At 49.0% G+C, this 18,537-nt stretch overlaps 1 protein-coding gene across 1 annotated transcript in view; it reads right to left on the reverse strand.

Moving 5' to 3' along the window:
* Positions 1-17,676, reverse strand: part of Igf2r (insulin like growth factor 2 receptor) — an 88,057-nt gene extending 70,381 nt beyond the window's left edge. The window contains exon 1 of the mRNA XM_032894713.1: positions 17,383-17,676. Within this exon, the coding sequence (XP_032750604.1) occupies positions 17,383-17,516 (134 nt within the window). The 5' untranslated portion in view covers positions 17,517-17,676. The remainder of the gene's footprint in view (positions 1-17,382) is intronic.
* Positions 17,677-18,537: the final 861 nt, after the last annotated feature.

An 18,537-nucleotide genomic window follows, 5' to 3' on the forward strand; every position in this document is an offset into this window, starting at 1 on the left:
AAGCTAAATTCCCAATTTCCCACCTGTTCATGCACCCTTGAAAAGCTCCAATTCTTGATGCCATGTGCCACATGGCTCTCCTAAGCCACGGAGTAGAAGTCCTTAGCACAGGTATATGGTGGTTTTGGCAAAACACCCAGCCCATTCTTGGCTGGTATTAATGCTTACCTAGCATGTGGTCTGAATGAAAACTTGTGCTCCTAGGCACATGTATTTGAACATGTGATTCCTAGTTAGTGGTGCTCTTGGTCAGGTGATGAAATGTTAGGAGGCAGAGCCTTGCTGAAGGAAGCATGTCACTGGGGGCAGCCTTTGAGAGTTCCCAGCCACACCCGGCTTTGGTCTTAGCATTATCAAAGCAAGGAACGTATCTAATCCAGAGGCCCTGCGCTCCATCCCAGCACCACACAAGCACTAAGCACGGTGGTACATGTCTGTGATCACAGCATGTGGGAGGCAGAGTCGTAGCAACATAGCAAGTTGGAGATCATACTGGGCTATATGAGACTGTCTCAAAAACATTGCAAAACAGTATGGTTCTGGGACAGAAACTGCTTTCTTCAATTAAGTTCTTCAGTCTAAACCACTGAGAGCTACTCTGAAGGTCACCTGCATTTCGGTTCCGGGGAACCACTACTTAGCAAAACATTCGAAAGGAAACCAGGCTGAGGTAACAGCCACGCAATAGAGCAGGTTCCATACTAACGTCCATGAGGCCCTCCCTGGGCTCCGTGTCTCAGTACAAGGCTCCTCTTCCTCACTAACCCCTAAGTGACGCCTGCCCCAGTGAGTGCTCCATCTTCAACTCCTAAAGCTCAGAGAAACACACGCCCTTACCCGGTGTCACCCAGCTCTGAAGCGGCTGAGCCCCACGGGTGAGAGCTGCGCTGCAGGATCAACCATCTCATTTGGTCTAAAATTAACATATTACAACACTGGAAAAGGTTCTCCAAATCTACAGTTCAACCTTGTTACTATACTCACGCAACATCCCAAACCATTAAGATGACAGATGTGACATAGATACCTCCAAGTTCCTGTTTTACCTCACAGCCAGCAGTGCTTTTATTCAGTAACACAACATTAAATCATCATTAAATCATCCCTTTATAGGGACATCTGAATTATAGAGATTCCCTTTCAATGTCAAAACTCATGAGGATCTTGGAAGAAGGCAACTTCTCGGAGTGGCTTTGAGGAAACCCTAGAGCAAGCCTCTACAACCTGGTACTCAAGAGCAGGCTTCTTGTGTCCTGGCCCAGATGCCAAACTACAAACCACACACAGGTTCCAGACTCCTTACCTGCGGCAGGGCTCCTCCTCTGGCCTGGTACTGGGGTCTAAGCTGCTAGAACTCTGAGCTGCTCTCCTCAGCTCAGTCAGCTCGGCCCACTCAGGCCCCAGCCTCTGAATGGACTGTAGCTCAGCACAGCCATCAGTGATGTGGTAACAGCAGACACAAACCAGTGGGTCCAGCAGAAGTCACACATGGCTAAGTGTCTGAGGGGCCATCCCTGACTTTAAAATGAGTGTGTGGTTGAACACTGTCAGCAGGGGTGGTTAACATTAGTGCAGACACACATGAGCCAAGCCCAACCCTCACTAGGAAAGAACAGCACAGTTCAGTCTAAAGACCCTGCCTACACACTTCAAGCCACTGTGCCTCAACGGTGGCTCTGAGGTCCCACCTTAACCTTGTTTCGTATAAATGTCAGCATATCCTCAAAGATGGTGCCAACTTACAGACTGTCAAGAAGGCAAAGACAGGAGGGCCTTGGGTATGTTCTAGACTCCGATGGTGGGACTGTGGCAAGACACCACTGGATGCTTTGAACAAATGGCAATGCTGTGCCCGACTGCAGTGGTGCGAATGAAATGGCCCCCGTACGCTCATAGGAGTGGCACTATTAGGAGGTGTGTCCTTGTTGGAGAAACACGTCACAGGAGGTGGGCTTTGGGGCTTCAGAAGCTCGAGCCAGACCCAGTGGCTCACTTGCTCTTCCTGCTGCCGTCAGATCCGGATGGAGCTCTCAGCAGCTCCACCTTATAAGAGTTGTCATATGTCTCTTCACAGCATTTCATCTTTAAAAACCTTATAGTTTGTGAAATTTATGAGACCAGTTACAGTGAGCGTATGTATCTTACCGTCTCAGCACTACCTGGCCATGTAGCCAAGAGTTTCTATCTCCAAGAAAAACAAAACAAACAGTAAAGTGCATGTGGTGGAATGTCCTAACAATTGGGGGACTAAGGCAGAACAGCTCAGTGGGTAACGTTCTCACTGTCAGGCCTAACAATCCGAGTTCTACCCCTGGGACCCACAAAGTAGAAAGAAACAATTTCCTTGTTATTGTCTGACCCCCACACATGCGCCATGGGAAACAGATATCACACACATAACACATACATAGCAAATAATAAATTGTTTTAAGTATTTTTAAAATTGCAAAAATACACACACATACTTACAACCCCCCACCACCACCCCCACCCAGCTAAAAACCAAAAGCCTGTTAGCTCAGCACCTCTTTAGGAGGTCGAGCCTGGTGTGCACAAGGAAGAAACACAAGGATCTGTGTCACAGCTACAGTGAGGGAGAGACTGACAGCTGAGGCTCTCTCCTGACCTTTCCATTTGCAGGATGAACCTGTAATCTGTCTTCCTTTAAAAAAAAAAAAAAAGTTAGTAGTCCACACAGCAAAACACATACAGTGCGGTTGGTGGCCAGGGCGCTTTTCTGAATCCACAGAGCACAAATCTGGCTCAACCTGAACTCCAGATGGGATTGTGCTTCCCGGCTCACACACCGGAATCCTCCGGCAGTGCATGCAGGCTGTAACCTCCTTCCTATTCCTCATCACCAGTGCTCACACTGGGAGAGCAGGAAGAAACAAGGTAGGGCCCCTAGTGGGCCTACAGCAAGGCGGGTGGGGAAAAGTGTACCTTGTGGGTTGTGTACTATAAGAGACAAAATCTGGCCTGGCAGGGTGACTCACCCTGACCAGACGATGACAGTGGGAAACACATGAGTCTGACACAGCAGGGCCCAGGATTATATAGGAAGTACTTCACTTCCTAGTCTAACTAACCACAAGACTGTGGATAAAGATATGAGGCCTGCTCACAAAGTGAAGGTGCACATGGAGTCGGGCAGTATCTGCCCTCCCCAGAGAGCTACACAGGCTCTGAAAGCAGGAATCAGTGGGCAACGAGGGATCTAGCCTGAACCCCTAAATCAACTGTGACGCCTGAGTCCATTTTCAGAGACTGAGAGACAGGGCTGGCAGGCAACCAGAGCCCAGTAATGTCTGAGCTACGTCATGAGGGAGTTATACCAGAGGCAGGGAGATAAAGAGAGAGCCCAGGAGCCTCTGGAAAGGCACCGTGGTCACAGTGGAAGAACACACAGACCTGGGCCTATGAGCAGAGTGGAACTCATATACTCTCTGAACCCCAACCCCCTTGTCTACAAACTGAGCAAACCCGTGATGAATAAGGAGGAACCTAGATGAGGAACACGGCACTGTGATCTAGCAGAAGGATTCAGATTGCTTAAGATCTAGGTTCACAAAAAAGACAAGCTGGCTTGAGGCCTCCAAGAAAATGCCACAAGACACTGCAAGGGGGCCACACCCACAGGACGTTGCTGCTGCATCTGGGCTCCAGGTACAACTCCAGGGGCACTGAAAACATGGCACATACATGTACACACGATGTTAACCTCAGCACGGCTGTGATACACATGTGAGAGACAATTTAAAAGAGGAAAGAGCTACTTTGGCTCTTGGTTTCTCGAGGTTTCAGTACATGGTCAGCTGGCCCCATTGCTATAGTCTAAGTTGAGAGCAAACATCACTGCAACAGGCATGTGATGGGTGAGATTACTCACCTCATGGAGCCACAAAGCACAGGGAAGAAGGGAAAGTTGAACACACGGGCAGGCCTGGACAAGACGGCCTCCAAAGATGAGCCCTGATGATCCCCTTCCTCCACCAGCACCACCTCTGAGCACTGCCGCCGTCTCCCAGGCATGCTGTAAAACTATGAATGTTTCTGTGAATAACTCCTTGATTAGATCAAGGTCCTGATAACCCAGCTACCTCAGTGACTTCGTCTGTCACTAGAGACACAAAGCTTTGCAGGGGAGAGAGAGAGGAAAACTTCATACCTAAACCACCCCCATGCCAACCCCCACCCCTCCTACCCTCACACCAGCTGGGGGGAATGGGGGGTCACACACAACACAACCAACGATGACAGACACCAGACCAGAAACAGCTTCTTCCTGGTTGTCTCTTCTGGACAGGCCAGCATCTGAGCCTCCCAACCCTAAATTATCCAAATGTGAGCACTAGCAGCTGCTACCACATAGAGTGGCCGGGTAAACCTGGACTGCCTGGTTACACAGGAGCCAGAACTCTCATAAACAAACAATACCTGCCCTCCAAGACACAGAGCTACCAGGAACCTCCCTCCCAGAATATGGCTTTGCTCAACTCAGGCAACAGACCAGGGCTTGAACTCTCAGACCTACTCCATGTATGTTCCCTGTGTCTGTGTGCACTGGTGCATTTACCTGTAACTAGGGTCATTTTCTCATCCTAAACAGTAATGATCTAGCTGTTCCCGTGCTTTACTCTTAACTTCAAAGAAGAAAATGGCTGTGTTAAAGTTCAATGGTGGGGCATTTCCCTCAATGTGTGACGGCCTAAGTTCATTTTAGTACCAAAAATAAAAAAACAGAGCTGTACTGGGACCTGGTGCACAGAACCCTAGCTGCAAGAGAGGCCTGGGATGTGGAGTGCATGGGTCAATAATGCCCAGCATAGGACAGCAGATTTTTTTTTCCCCCCCCGGAGCTGGGGACCGAACCCAGGGCCTTGCGCTTCCTAGGCAAGCGCTCTACCGCTGAGCTAAATCCCCAATCCCAACCCAGCATAGGATAAACCTGAAGTAGTGACATGCAGCTGAGCTGGGCAGGTGGGGACAACAAAAGGGTCAAACGTTCAATGCCAACCTGAGCAACAGGAGACTGCCCCAAAGTAAGGAGAGGGAGAAGCCAGTGTGTGGCACATTGCTCCGCTGTGTGGATGCAGGAAGCAAGTACTAGAGCAGCACCAACTCAAAACTTCTTGCTATCAAGGCCCCAATTCTTTGGGGACCTAATATCCTTCCTTTAGGGCCCTGACCACAGGGAAGGCTGGCATTTTAACTGCTGGACAGTCAGCTCAGCTTGTTGGTTTGTGGTGCTAATAACGTTATCAGAAGCTACACATGCTATTTCTTCACAAAAACCAAGTAGGTAGACCAGGACTTGTATTTGCAATCCCAAGTTGGTAGACTGAGGCAGAAGGACTACTTTGAGTTCAAGACCAACCACCATGTGACATGTCTAAAAAGTCCTGCTCTGTAGATACGGGGATCATGCCAGGGGCTCAGCAAGAAGTTCCAGTGGGGGCTAGCTCAGCCGTTAAAAACACTGACTGTTCTTCCAGAGGTTGTGAGTTCAATTCCCAGCAACCACATGGTGGCTCACAACCACCTGTAATGGGATCCAATGGCCTCTTCTGGTGCATCTAAGACAGCAACAGTGTACTTATATAGAATAAATAAATCTTTAAAAAAAAAAAAAAAAAAAGACAGAAACTCCAGTGGGCAAAGGGAAACTCACAAGGCCCACTCCTGCGGAGCACAGCTGTACCTCACTTAGAAACAGCTCACACTTGAGCAGTGACACACCTGGAACATGCCCTGCAAGGCTTTTGCACGTAATCACTTAATCCTCACTGTCAAGGCACACGCCAACCTCCCCATTTTGGAGACGTGAAACTAGAGCATGGCGTAACTTGGCCCGCAGTCCCAGATCACAGAGTGACCAACCACAGCAGGAAGAGGCTTGCCATGCCCTCTGCTCCCAGCACGGACCACTTCCCACTGCAGCCTGGCAGCACCCTCAGTACCTGAATGATAAGAAGCCCTCTGCACAAAAGCAAACACATCAGAACTTGCAGGGGTGGGGGGTATATTGTTCTGTTTCTCAGTGTCCTTTAAGTCCAGGCTGATACGCTTGCCTCAGCTGCCAAATGATCATGTGATCACAGGTAGGAGCCACTGTGCCTCCTTCCAATGTGGAGCCAATTTCCAATAGCGCCACAGTTAATACAGTCACCTCTGGGATCCAGCCCCGGCTAACTCTTGATCAACAACTCTCCTGTCCCATCCCTGTGCACGCACCCACACCTCACCCCATCCCCCATCCCCCCACTCCCCGACCCTCATCCCCACACACACCCCCACCCCACTCCGATGTGGGGTTAGTCAGGCTGCTCCCACCTCCCTGACCCTTTGGTTCAAACAGGCAAACTTGGGCCCTGCAAAGACACTTCCCCATTACATACAGTAACATACACACCCTTCATTTCTTTCCAGACCCTTCACATTAGCACCTTGTAGAAGACCTAGGCATAGTGAGCACTCTCGGTCCTTGCTTACATTATTAAGGGACACCAAGCCTCGTGATGCCACTGGCTCACAATGCTTCCTCTAAGAGACAACAGGAGCAGATGTTGGCTTTCACTTCAGAGTAGAGAGTAGCACACATACAGCTGGTCAGGTGACAGGAGGGAGCTCGAGGAACAGTGATGACTCAGTGGGTACTGCCCTTGTCACTTCTAAGAAGCCCTCTTCTGTATCATTTCTGGTTTGGTGGTTTGTTCTATTTGCAGGCTAGGCGGAGGAGTAGGGAGTTTTTCCACACTAAACATCTACTTTAAAATGTGCAGCTGACAGCCAGGCCTCTTGGCACAGACTGGTAAAACCAACTGCAATGGAGGCTGAGTCAGGAAGATCACAAGCTCAAGGGTTTGTCTTAGGCAACTCAGCAAGACTCTGTCTCAAAGTTTTCAATACAGACAGACATATTGGAGCTACAGCTAGCTCATAGGCAGAGTGCTTACTACCTTATATACCAAGGCCCTAACTTCAATACCTGGTGTTGCCCAAAAAGAGGAGGGAGGAGCTGGAGTTAGAACTCACATTTGGTCAAAGCTCAGTGACCATGTGACAGCTCTGTGGCAGCACACACCCAAAGGCTCGCAACCTAAAAGGTCACCTTTGAAACTTACCTCCCAGGCCACTCTTCACTGGTCACAACTGTTTTAAAAATGTGCAGCTGCTAGCCAGGCCTGTTAGCACATTCCTTGGTGTTTCCTACTCTAAGACAAAGCTAGAATCAGTGGTCACAAATGCCTGCAGGAACCGGTAGGGCCCCAGGGAACTTGCCCTCCAACAGTGACTGAACGAGGGAAAATTCCTGCTAAAGGTCAGTGGCTGATCTGGTTTCACACCCTAGGAGACAGGACAACAGGATTTTCCTCCACTGTGTAGACTAATAGTGTGTGGAGGGATGGGTCTGTCAAGAGTCCAAAATAGGACATGACACAATCTTTGGCACCTCAAAACCTCGCCAATAATAGCCAGCTTCCAGTTTTAGAACAAGGTGAAGTGACCAAACAAACATTTTCCCACTAACCTCTTGGGGCTATAGCAGACACTCCCAACCACCAGGGGGCCAGAGAGCAGGGGCCACCAGTGGGTACATAAGTTAGCCAGGCCTTAGTGCTTCCCACCATAGATAAACAACACAGGGTTTGGTGGCTCAGGCCTTTCGTTCCAGCCCTTGAGAGACAGAGGCAGGCTACTCTGATCATTGGACACAGACAGGGACGGACACACACACACACAGACACACCCCACAGCCTCTTTCCATTTCCAGGAAATAGAATGAAGCAAAAAAGGCCACGGGGCCCAGCTCACACCCCACACCTATTGTGCCCACAAGTTTTGTGCTGGGAAAGTCTTGCAATCTGCTACCTCAGTATCTCAGATGAGTGTGAGGTGGGACTACAGACCCACAAACCCACAGCTTCAAATAAATATTTCCAGAAAGTAGAACCCTTTCTTAAATTTCATGAGCACTCACTCAAGTGAGGCAGAAACTCTTTGGGGCACGAAGGGGTAACAAGAAGACAGTGTCTTCCAAAAGTGGCTTCCAGCGGAGCATGGTAGCACTCCTGTACTCCCTGGATTCCCAGCACTCAGGACACTAAGATAGGAGGATCACAAGTCTGGGGCTACAGAGCCAGTCTCAGAAAGTAAGTAAGGCGTCTCTGTGGAGGAGGAGAAAGGACCCGGAGGTGATCTGACACCAGTTGCCTCATCCAGCTGTCTCAGTACGACTTACATGGCCTGCCAACAGGCAGCACACAACACTGCCAGCTATCAAGCGGAGCCAGCAGCTGCCTCCTGGCGGGAGCAGCACTACTAGGTGGGTGACCCACAGGAGAATAAGAAAAGTCCAGCCCCTGGCAAGTTCCACCCATTCCCCATCTCCCCCAAGACAATTTATAGCCAAATTCCAGCAAATGCTCCCAGCCCTGCCCTGAGCAGCTGCAAGGACAACAGATGTCCAAAATGAGCTCAATCAGGAGCCACCAGTCAAGGGCAACATGAACACAAGACAACGGCCAAAAGAATTGCTCCCTCCCCCTCAAAAGTAAGAGTTGGGCAAGCCAGGCGTGTTACTGCTTAACTGTAATTCCAGCATCCAGCGGCTGGAGTAGAACAATGGCCAGCTTGGTCTATTTAGTGAAACCAGGTCTCAAAAACAAACAAACAAATAGCTGGGTAGTGGTGGAGGAGGACACCTTTAACCCAGTCCTCGGGAGGCAGAAACAGGCAGATTTCTGTGCATCTGAAGCCATCCAAGTGGACAGAGTTCCAGGACAGCCAGGGAAACACAGAGAAACCCTTTCTTGACAAAGAAAAAAACAAAACAAAACCCCACAAAGCTGTGGTCTGTATCAAGGGAAGCTGCAAAGCCCGTAAGCACACCCCATCCAAACCCAGAGCCATGAACAAAAAGTAAGTAAGGCAAGGTTTCAAGTGGGACAGGAATAACTCAGGGCAGAGGCAGCTGGGCAGCACAATTAATAACTCTGACCCAAATAGAGACCATTTCTTCCAAACACACATGGCTCTTCCAACTGAGTAGGTGGCAGGCCACAAGGGAAATTCCATTCACTGGCCACAGTGGAAAAGATAAATAAACCCCTAAGAGTTTATTGCTTTATCAGCACATTTTACCATAAAGAAATGACTGAAGCAGGCCATATTCTGGCTCCTAGTTCTTGAAGGTCTGAGGTCAGGGTGACACAGGCAATGGTCGTTTCCAGTACGTGCGTGCGGTGTCACTCATGAAGGTATGGGGCACACATGCGCCTGTGTGTGTGGTCTCTCTCCTTCTATAAAGTCTCTGGGACTCGTCACAGGCCCCACCCTAAAGACACTATCTAATCCCAATGCCCTCCCACGAGGCCTCTCAGCACCAATATGGGACTTAATGTCTACTGTTAATCCTTCACAATGGGGATTTAAAATTTCAACAACGAGGCTTTGGGACCTCAACCTACATCTAAAGCACAGCCCCTGGACCACTGTACATTTCAGTGGGCCCAGGAAGGTTAAAAGTAGAAAATGGAAACCAAGTTCAAAGCCTGTGAGAGTGCTGTGGGGCTCAAACCCACATCCTCGGCACCAGTGGCAAGCACTCTTAAACGGCTTTTTCCAGAACCTAGAGACATTCCTTAATATAATGAAAATTAATTGAAAAGATTTAAGCTTTCAATTAAACACTGAAAAATTAGTAGTAAATGGGTATTAATAAAATAGGGGAAAGTTGACAACAGCGTATGAATCAGAACACTAGTTCTTCTGAATTGACTGAAATGTAAACAAGCCTTGATAATACAGAAGGAAGATACCCACAGGTTAATGCCAAGAGATTTTTAGGGGCTGAAAAGATGTCTCAGCAGTTAAGAGTTTAGTGTTTTATTGCTATGAAGAGACACCATGACCACAGCAACTCTTAGAGGAAAGCGTTTGGCCGGCTTACTTACAGTTCAGAGGTTGTGTCCAGTGTCATCTCGATGGGAAGCCTGGTGGCAGACAGGCGGACATGGTGCTGGAGAGAGAGCTCAGAGTTCTGCATTTGTCGAACGCAGCAGATAGAAAATGAGACACAGTTGGCCTGGCTTGACAAAGCCCAGGCCCAGTGACACAGTTCCTCCAACACCACCGCACCTACTCCAACAAGACCACACCTATGAGCCTATGGAGCCATTTTCATTCAGACCACCACAGGTGCTCTCCTACAGGACCCCAGTTCTATCGCCAGCACACATGGTGGCTCACAACTGTTTGAAACTCCAAACAGGGGATCTGACACCCTCTTCTCAGGCCTACAAAGACATTAAACATGTACGGTGCATAAACATATATGAGACAAGATGCCCATACACATTAAAAATGTTTTTTAAAGATTTTTTTATTTATGTATATGAGTACACTGTAGCTGTCTTCAGACCCACCAGAAGAGGGCATCAGATCTCATTACAGATGGTTGTGAGCCACCATGTGGTTGCTGGGAACTGAACTCAGGACCTCTGGAAGAGCAGTCGGTGCTCTTAGCCACTGAGCCAATTCTCCAGCCCAAAAAAATGTTAACATAAAGAAAAAGAAAAAGAAAGACAGGCGTGATGGCAAAACCCGCTGACCACCAGCACTTAAAAGCTAAAAGATGGTGGATCTCAAGTTGGCCAGCCTGGGCTAGACCACAGACTCTATCTCTAATTAACTTAATTTTTAAAGAAATTTTGATGGTGAAATGCCTTTGCCAGTCACAGCACTTGACTGAAACATCAGTTGGAGCTCCAGAGCCCATGTTAAAAAGCCAACAGCACAGACGTACAGCGCCACAGATGGCAGAGGCTGGAAGTGGGGGAGGCAGGAAGATTCCCTGGAAGCTCCGGGACCAGCTAGCCTGAGTGAGGTGTCAGATGTCCGGAACTCCAGAACTCCAGAGAGTGACACCGGAGGATCCCAGGACAAAGTCTTGCTACTCAGTGCAGGAGACCCTGCCTCAACATTAGAGATGGATGGATGGATGGTAGATATAAACGGATGCCATATTCAAATTCCTCCCCCTCTTATCCCTCCTCCCCCAAAGTCTCAGATTACTAGAACATTACTACTAAGTTCTAGAAAAATGTATGGACCAGAAAAGGTCTAGTTCAAATAAAAGTTGATCCTAATGCATTTTTCAAAAGCTTGACTGATTCCACAAAACTTTCACACTCGTGAAAACACATCAAAAAAAAAAAAAAAAGAATTACAGCATAATATCACTTAAAAACCCTCAGCTGCCAGGGATGGAGAAACCGCTCAGCAGTAAAGAGCACTGGCTACTCTTCTACAGGACCCTGGGTAAATTCCCAGCATGCACATGGCAGCTCCACCCTCAGATATACCTGCGGGTGAAACACCAATGCACAGACAGTAAAAATGAAAAATAAATAAGTAACAAGCCTCCGCATCTAGGATGGTAAGTAAAACAACGTGTTCAGGGGGAAATGAACCTTCTGTCTCCTCACAAAAAATTTAACCAAAGATCCTAGAATTAAACAGTAAGGAAATCTGTGCCCTTGGGGTACCTAGTGATTCCCAAAGAGGAGAGATTTTGTATGGTTGGTGGTTCATCTGAACTGTCTAGGGACATTTTGCTTTGTGTCACCTAGGTAAGGGCATATGGTGAAGAGCCTTGCTACCTGCCGGGTTGGGGCCGGGAACATTGCCTCACACCCAACAATGCACAGGAAGGCTCCTCCAGTGGTGAAATTCTGCCACAGCTACGATTTCTTAGGTTCTGTGGCTTGAGTGAGAATGGCCCACATAGGCCCCCATATTTACATTTGGCCCCCAGTTGGTTGTGACATCTGGGGAGGCTTAGGGGGTGTGGCCTTGCTAGAGGAAGTCTGGCAGACTTTGCTTCAGGTAAAGCTGTCACATGCTGCCAAGCTGACCCAGCCATGACAGTCTCTGCCATTGATGGTCTTGGTCATGGTGTTTCAACAGAGCAACAGAGAGACCGGAGACAGGGAGGGAAACATATCTAAGGACTTGACCCTCAAAACACCTGAGAAACTCCTGGGTTTCCATAAGTACATGATAAAAGCAAACTGCCAAGGGTCACAAGGCAAATTATTATTTACAGAAAAAACAAACCCTGCTAAGTCCATCTAATAAACAAGTCTGTGAAGACACCAACGCCATTAAGTACAGCAATAAACACAGGGCAGTTCTCCTGTTTACACCACGCCTGTGAGGGCGCACACCCGTGATCCCAGCACTTAGGAAGCTGAAGCAAGAAGAGCACTCAGCTAGCCAAGACCTTTAAAAGGGAGAGAGAGGACTCAGAAAAGGGAGGAGTAAAGAAAAGACTCAAAAACATGACGAGACAGACGCCTTTTCAAACCCACTGACTCAAAACGGCTAGGACCAAATGTTGACAAAGATGTGGAGCAGCTGGACCTCTTGCGCGCAGTGGGTGGGGACGCAGAATGTCACAGCCAACTTGAGCTACAGATTGGCGGTTCCCAAACAGCGAGGCCGCTCTTCATCCGCCATCCAAGTCCAACGGGTGCAGCATCATAAAAGACCTCACTAGCTGAAACAAGCCCAAGACAATGTCAGTAACAGAGTAAGTCAGTAACCTGCTAAGTGATGGGCCTCGGTGGGCCCTACACCCAGCTCTGGACAAGGCTGAAATCTCTGCACAGCACCATATGCTCTGTGTGCTAGGCCCAGGAGAGAGGAGATGGGGCTGGGGATGGACTGTGGCAGGCTGCTTGCCTAGCGTGCATCCAAGGCCACACTATACACCCAGTGACCCCAAAACTTTAAAAAAAAAAAAAAGGCATCCAGATTATTTTTATAATTCCATTTTCTAAAACTCCTTCTACACATGAAACACTGATAAAACCCAGAAACCTAAGGAGCTGCTCACTTCCTGGGAATTGTTTAAGATGCTGGGGTTCATTGGTTGGTTGGTTAATTGGTTGGTTGGGTTGGTTTTGGTTTTGACTCACTCTGTAGACCAGGCTGGCCTCAAACTCACAGACATCTGACTGCCTCTGCCTCTCAAGCGCTGGGATTTAAAGCATTTGCCACCGCCTGGCTAAGACGCTGTTTTAAGAACTGAGAGAAGGTAAAGGCAAGGGAGCCAGGAGTTCAAAGTCATAGTGAGGGCATGTGAAATCCTGTCAAAAAAAAAGAAAACAAAAACCATATTGGAACCATAATTAACAATCCTAGGCTAACACACACTTTTATGGTTAAAGGAAATGCATGCACACAAACGGAGGTGATCCAGGCTAACATGTGGCCCAAATTAGACATATAAGCATTATTCTTTGGGAAGAGTTGCAGGAGAAGGAAAAAAAAATCTCTAGAGATAGCAACTAAACCGACTGCAACTCCCAGCTGGCTTCATTATTCTCTTGTCCTCAATATAATAAAAACTCTCCAGCATTCATACCCAAACAATTTGGAGAAAACTTGTCCTGTATAAATTTCAAAGTAGTTAACCACCAGACCAAGCATTTTATAATCATTTCCAACTGTTAAGCTTTCCCCAAAGAACACTGTAAACACCTAAATCAAGGGCTGTGCGTTTTACATACCTAACATGGCATTCTGCAAAGTTTAGAGTAATAAGTCGAACCTCTGAACAACTAGCCATGACGTTAGTTTATGCAGTCCATTCTGAGGGTCCTGTGTTACCTGGCCTCAGCCCCCTCACTGTGTAGGACCCTCTCTTGTTCTGACTTATCCTGCCCCACTGACCTTCACATGTTCTCTACCCCAGACCTTACCCAGGCCAGTGCCGCCACCAGCAGGCTCATCAGCCTAATGAAGTTTTCTCTATACCAGCACCCCACATCCTGAGAGACCCCTGAGTAACTTCTTCCACAGCACACTTCCCTCCAGATATTTGAAAAATATGTATTATCAGCCAGGCCTAGTAGATCCTGAAATCCTGGCTACAACAGACTGGGGCAGGACGTTGACAAGTTCAAGACCAGCCTGGGCTTGGAAAGCCTTTATTTCAGAACAAAAGATAGAAGATGGGATGGCTAACAGGTAAAGCACTTCCCTACCATACATGAGGACCCAGGGTTGGTGCCCAGTATCTATGTGTGTGCATCTGTGTGTGTGTAAATCTCTCCAGTCTCTTCAAAGAGCAAGCAGGTTGTGCACCGTGCTTTTCCAGTAACCTATTCTACCCTCTGCTGTGTCCACTGTGCATATACATTTCACAGAGCGGGCCTCTCCACTATGCAACAATCCTGAGACCTACTGCTGAAATGGTCCCTCGACTTGAGTTCCTTCACCCCTCCCCAAAGCCAAATTTAGTAGGAACTGCACCCCTATCCCAGTGGCCAGAGTCCTAGCTCATCTCAAAGCTCTACACCACCCTAACACCCCAGAAATAGGTTAGGACTCCCTTCCTGCTCTCTGAAAATTATGCTCTCTTAAGAGAGGCTATTCTCCCACAAGTCCAAGAACCAACTGCCCAGGCTTAGGAAAGCCTCACGATGCCTGGGCAGGCCAATACCTTTACAGAAATAACTTCCGGTAGTGCTCTGGGCACCAAACCATACCACATCCATCTGGTTTTTTTCAACAGGGAAAATGTAGTCCCTGTTTCAGTTGGTTTACCAACCCCTGGAATACCAACCCCAGTTGCTCACCACATAAGGAACTGCCTCCAAGTGACCAGGTGCCAAAAACAAACACAAGGGCACCAACTACAGCAGTCTACTGTTCACTCAGGAGACCCGAGGGGGCTATTTACGTCTCAGCCATGGAGCCTGTAGCGGGAGCGGATAGGCAGCCAAACACACCCTGCTCCCTTGATTCATACGGGTGTTATACTGGATTTAGAAAGAATCGCTGCCCTCCTTGTGTATGCGCGAACCCTAAGGAACTGAAGGTGACATTATGTAGCAGTACTCAGTAACTGCCCACATTCCCAAGGAAGAGGCTAAAAACATGTGGAAGAGACTCTGAAGAGAAGTGAGTAGAGCTCTGGGAGAAAACAGCTGCCGAGCTTGCCCCTGGCTTTGAGCTCCTGGGTTTAAGCTCCCAGAACAAAAAAACTAAAACAGGGCCACACATGACAAACTACACTCTGCAGGTACTAAGTTTGAAAGAGACACTCAAAATGTTTCCAGGCAAGTCTGCAAACAAACAGAGCATAATTATAGGTGAGAAGGGCTGGGAGGCTCAATACTCTTGAGGAACTCTAAAGAACAACCTTAGAGATGGTCAGAAGCTGTAGAGGACGCCTCTAACACAACCTTAGACCCCCTTTGGCACTGGCAAAGTGCTAGTGGCCCCAGGATGCTGATACAAAGGCCATTCCACAAGGTAAATACCAGACCGGGATGATTGATCATGCACCAGTGAGTGGCCCTGAGACCCCAGTGTCTCTCAGCTCTCCTAGACAACTCTTATCCTATTAAGATATAAACTCTCAGCTGGGTAGAATTAAAGTGTTGCCTTTACTCCCAGCACTTGGGAGGCACAGGCAGACAGATCTCTGGGTTCAAAGCCAGTCTGGTCTACAGAGTGAGCTCCAGTTCAAGGACAGCCAGAGTGACACAGAGGAACCCTATTTCCCCCTCTTTTCCCTCACCAAACAACAAAAAAACTACTCTAACTAACTCATTCTAGGAGGCTGGACAGATAGCCAGCAGTTAAGAGCACTTGCTGCTCTTGCACAGGACTCATGTTCAATACCCAGCACCCACATGGAGCCTCGGCCATTTGTAACTCCAGTTCCAGGGAATCTGATGCCTTCTTGTAGCCTCCAAGGACACCATGAAGGTATGTGGTCAACAGACATACAAGCAAACACAATACTCAAACACATAGAATAAAAAAACTTTCTTAAATTTTTTTTCAAAGGAATTAATTCTACTGCAGTTAGAGACCAGCCTTTTTTCCGGGGATCAATTCTCACACAGGCTGCTCACAACAGCCTGTAACTCCAGCTCCAAGGAATGTGAGACCCTCTTCTGGCCTCCGCACAGCAGACACAATAGGCACACACACACACCACTTTAAAAATAACAGTGTAAAAAAATGAATTCTAAGGCAAGGGCTGCAGGTCTATGATGGAGTGCTTGCTTAGTATGCCTGGGCCCTAGGTTAGATTCCCCTGAACCAGCCCCTTCAAAAGAAACAAATTCCAGTTATCTAGCAAGACCTCGACTACCACAGCACTAGACCAACTATGCTAACTCTTGGTCACAGCAGCCCAAAATCCAAAATTTCCTGTTCTAAATGTCCCCCCCCCGGGCCTGCTATTGTTTAAGGGGCACCCTTCCTCCATGTCATGAAGTTACTGGGGCAGCAATTTATCTTTGGGTAGCTAATTGGTCTATAAACCGCAGTGCAGCAGTCTCTCCCTCCAAATACTCTCCAAAATGAGAGATGGAATTCTGGTCAGCTTGTTCTCCTTACAATAGCAAGTCCTACAAATTATTAAGTCCAGGTGAGAACAAGACTCTCCGATACAAAGGACTACAGAGCCTGTAACTACCAATAGAAACATGAAGTTTGACTCAGAAAGTAGGCTCGGCTTTATTTCATTCTGACTCACTTATGAAAGTCAAGGGTAAACGCTGGCTTCAAGATTTTCTCCCCGCTTCCTTCTTATCAAAGTTTTTAGAGCAAGAAAATATTTGATTTCCCTTCGCCCTAAATAACCCAGAGGAGGCCAGGCCCCAAACTAATGGTATTGGAAGTTCTCTAGGCCCACGAGTCTGTGTCCAACACCTACAAACTTCGACAGAACTGGAGATTATACAACCTTGGATCCCAGAGCAGAAGACTCCACTAGAATAATCTACTCTGGAGACAATGACATCATGTGAGCAACCACCCAGGAAGCTAACTGGGAGAAGTGAAGGGTAAAGTCTTGAAAGCCAACACACATGACCACCTCTCAACCTTCGTCAAAAGAAGAAAAAGCATCACCCACTGACAAATGGCTACTTTAAATAGGAAAAAAATGAGAATTGTCATGGAAGGGGTCACTCTGCAATTGAAACCACCACTACCCAACTCCAAGACCATCGCGTGGACTCACACTCCCTGGAGACTGCACACTAGAGGGGATGCCTTCTAAGCCCAGCTGCTGGAACTTCAATGGAAACGTGTAGCGGGACAAAAGCCCAGCCGTAGCTCTGCCCCCTGCAACTTACGACGGGCACACTGGGCATCGGGAGTCGCACAAAGCCGCCCGACTTATGACAGCCACAAGTGGCCGGACACGGGGGGCTCCGTGGGCCAGCGCCACGGTGGGCGCATCCTCCTGCGCCGCCGCGGCCACCACGCGGGCAACTTTCCCGCGGGGGCGGGGCGGGGCGGCGGTCTGCGTGTCCCCGGAGCCCTGCGCCTGCCACGCAGGACACCCACCTGCACAAGGCGTCCAAGTCCACGGCCTGGGCCTGCGCGGAGCCCGCGGCCGCCACGAGCAGCAGCAGCAGGAGCGGCAGCAGGAGCGCGACGCGCGGCCCGGAGGGCACGGGTCCCGGCAGAACGGCCCGCATCGCGTGTGGCGTGGGGCTCACGGCGGCTGGCCGTTCCGAGCCGCGCCTGGGACACGATCCCGCCGCAACAGCGGAGTCGAAGCTGCAACGGGAGCTGGAGGGAGAAAGAGGAGAGCCGGAGCCAGGGGGGAGTGAGATGAGGAGGCGCTCCGTGGCCGTCCCCAAAGCGTCACGTGACCGGAGTCGGCCCGCCCCTGCCCCGCCTCCTGTCACGTGACGTTCTCGTTCAGGTGCTCTCCGCCCAGCCCCGGGTCACATGAGCATCGCAAGCGCGCGGGACAGGAAGTGTTGCGGGCCGGGCACGAGCGCCAGGTACCTACTCGAAGCCTGGCAACCCCAGGGTTTGGTCACGCGCAGCGAGCGGTGACGCCTCAGAGCCCAGACCTCAGTTTCCCCGTCCAACACCCTGGTTGCGTCTGCTCTTGGGCGCTTCCTAACTCTCTTTTTTAACCGAGACCAGTACGGTGGCCGAGATGGAGTTAGGTGGAAAGGCCCAGGTTGATTCTTAGTGTTGCAAGTTGATTCAGGGTTAACAGGTCAGCTTTTCTAGAATCCTGCGTGGGAGTTTCCGACTGGTGCCCGGGAGGGCCTCACAGGAGCTCTGTGGAAGTGTGATTTCCCAAGCAGGGCTTTCTGCAGCAAGTCAGGCGACCGTGATGGACTAATACTGCAGTGTACAGAAAACCAAAGTGTAACAAGCAAATCACACACACACACACACACACACACACACACACACACAAACTTTTGGTGTGAAACTGCTGCCTATGTAGCTCAGACAGGACTGGAGTTCGGATCCTTCCGAATGCTGGGTTTACAACCGTGTTCCACCACCTCTGTTAACAAAGTTTTATTATTCTGTAAAGATCTATGCAGCACCTATATTATGTAAGGCGGTGACCTAGTGAAAGTAGAATAAATATGTGACTTAGGAAATGGCTCCGTCTGTAATGTGCTCCAGAAGCATGAGGCCTGAACTCAAGTCCCGGCACCCATATAATATAGTCTGTAGCTGCAAACC

This window comes from Rattus rattus, chromosome 2, assembly GCF_011064425.1.
Source record: "Rattus rattus isolate New Zealand chromosome 2, Rrattus_CSIRO_v1, whole genome shotgun sequence".
Lineage (NCBI taxonomy): Eukaryota > Metazoa > Chordata > Mammalia > Rodentia > Muridae > Rattus > Rattus rattus.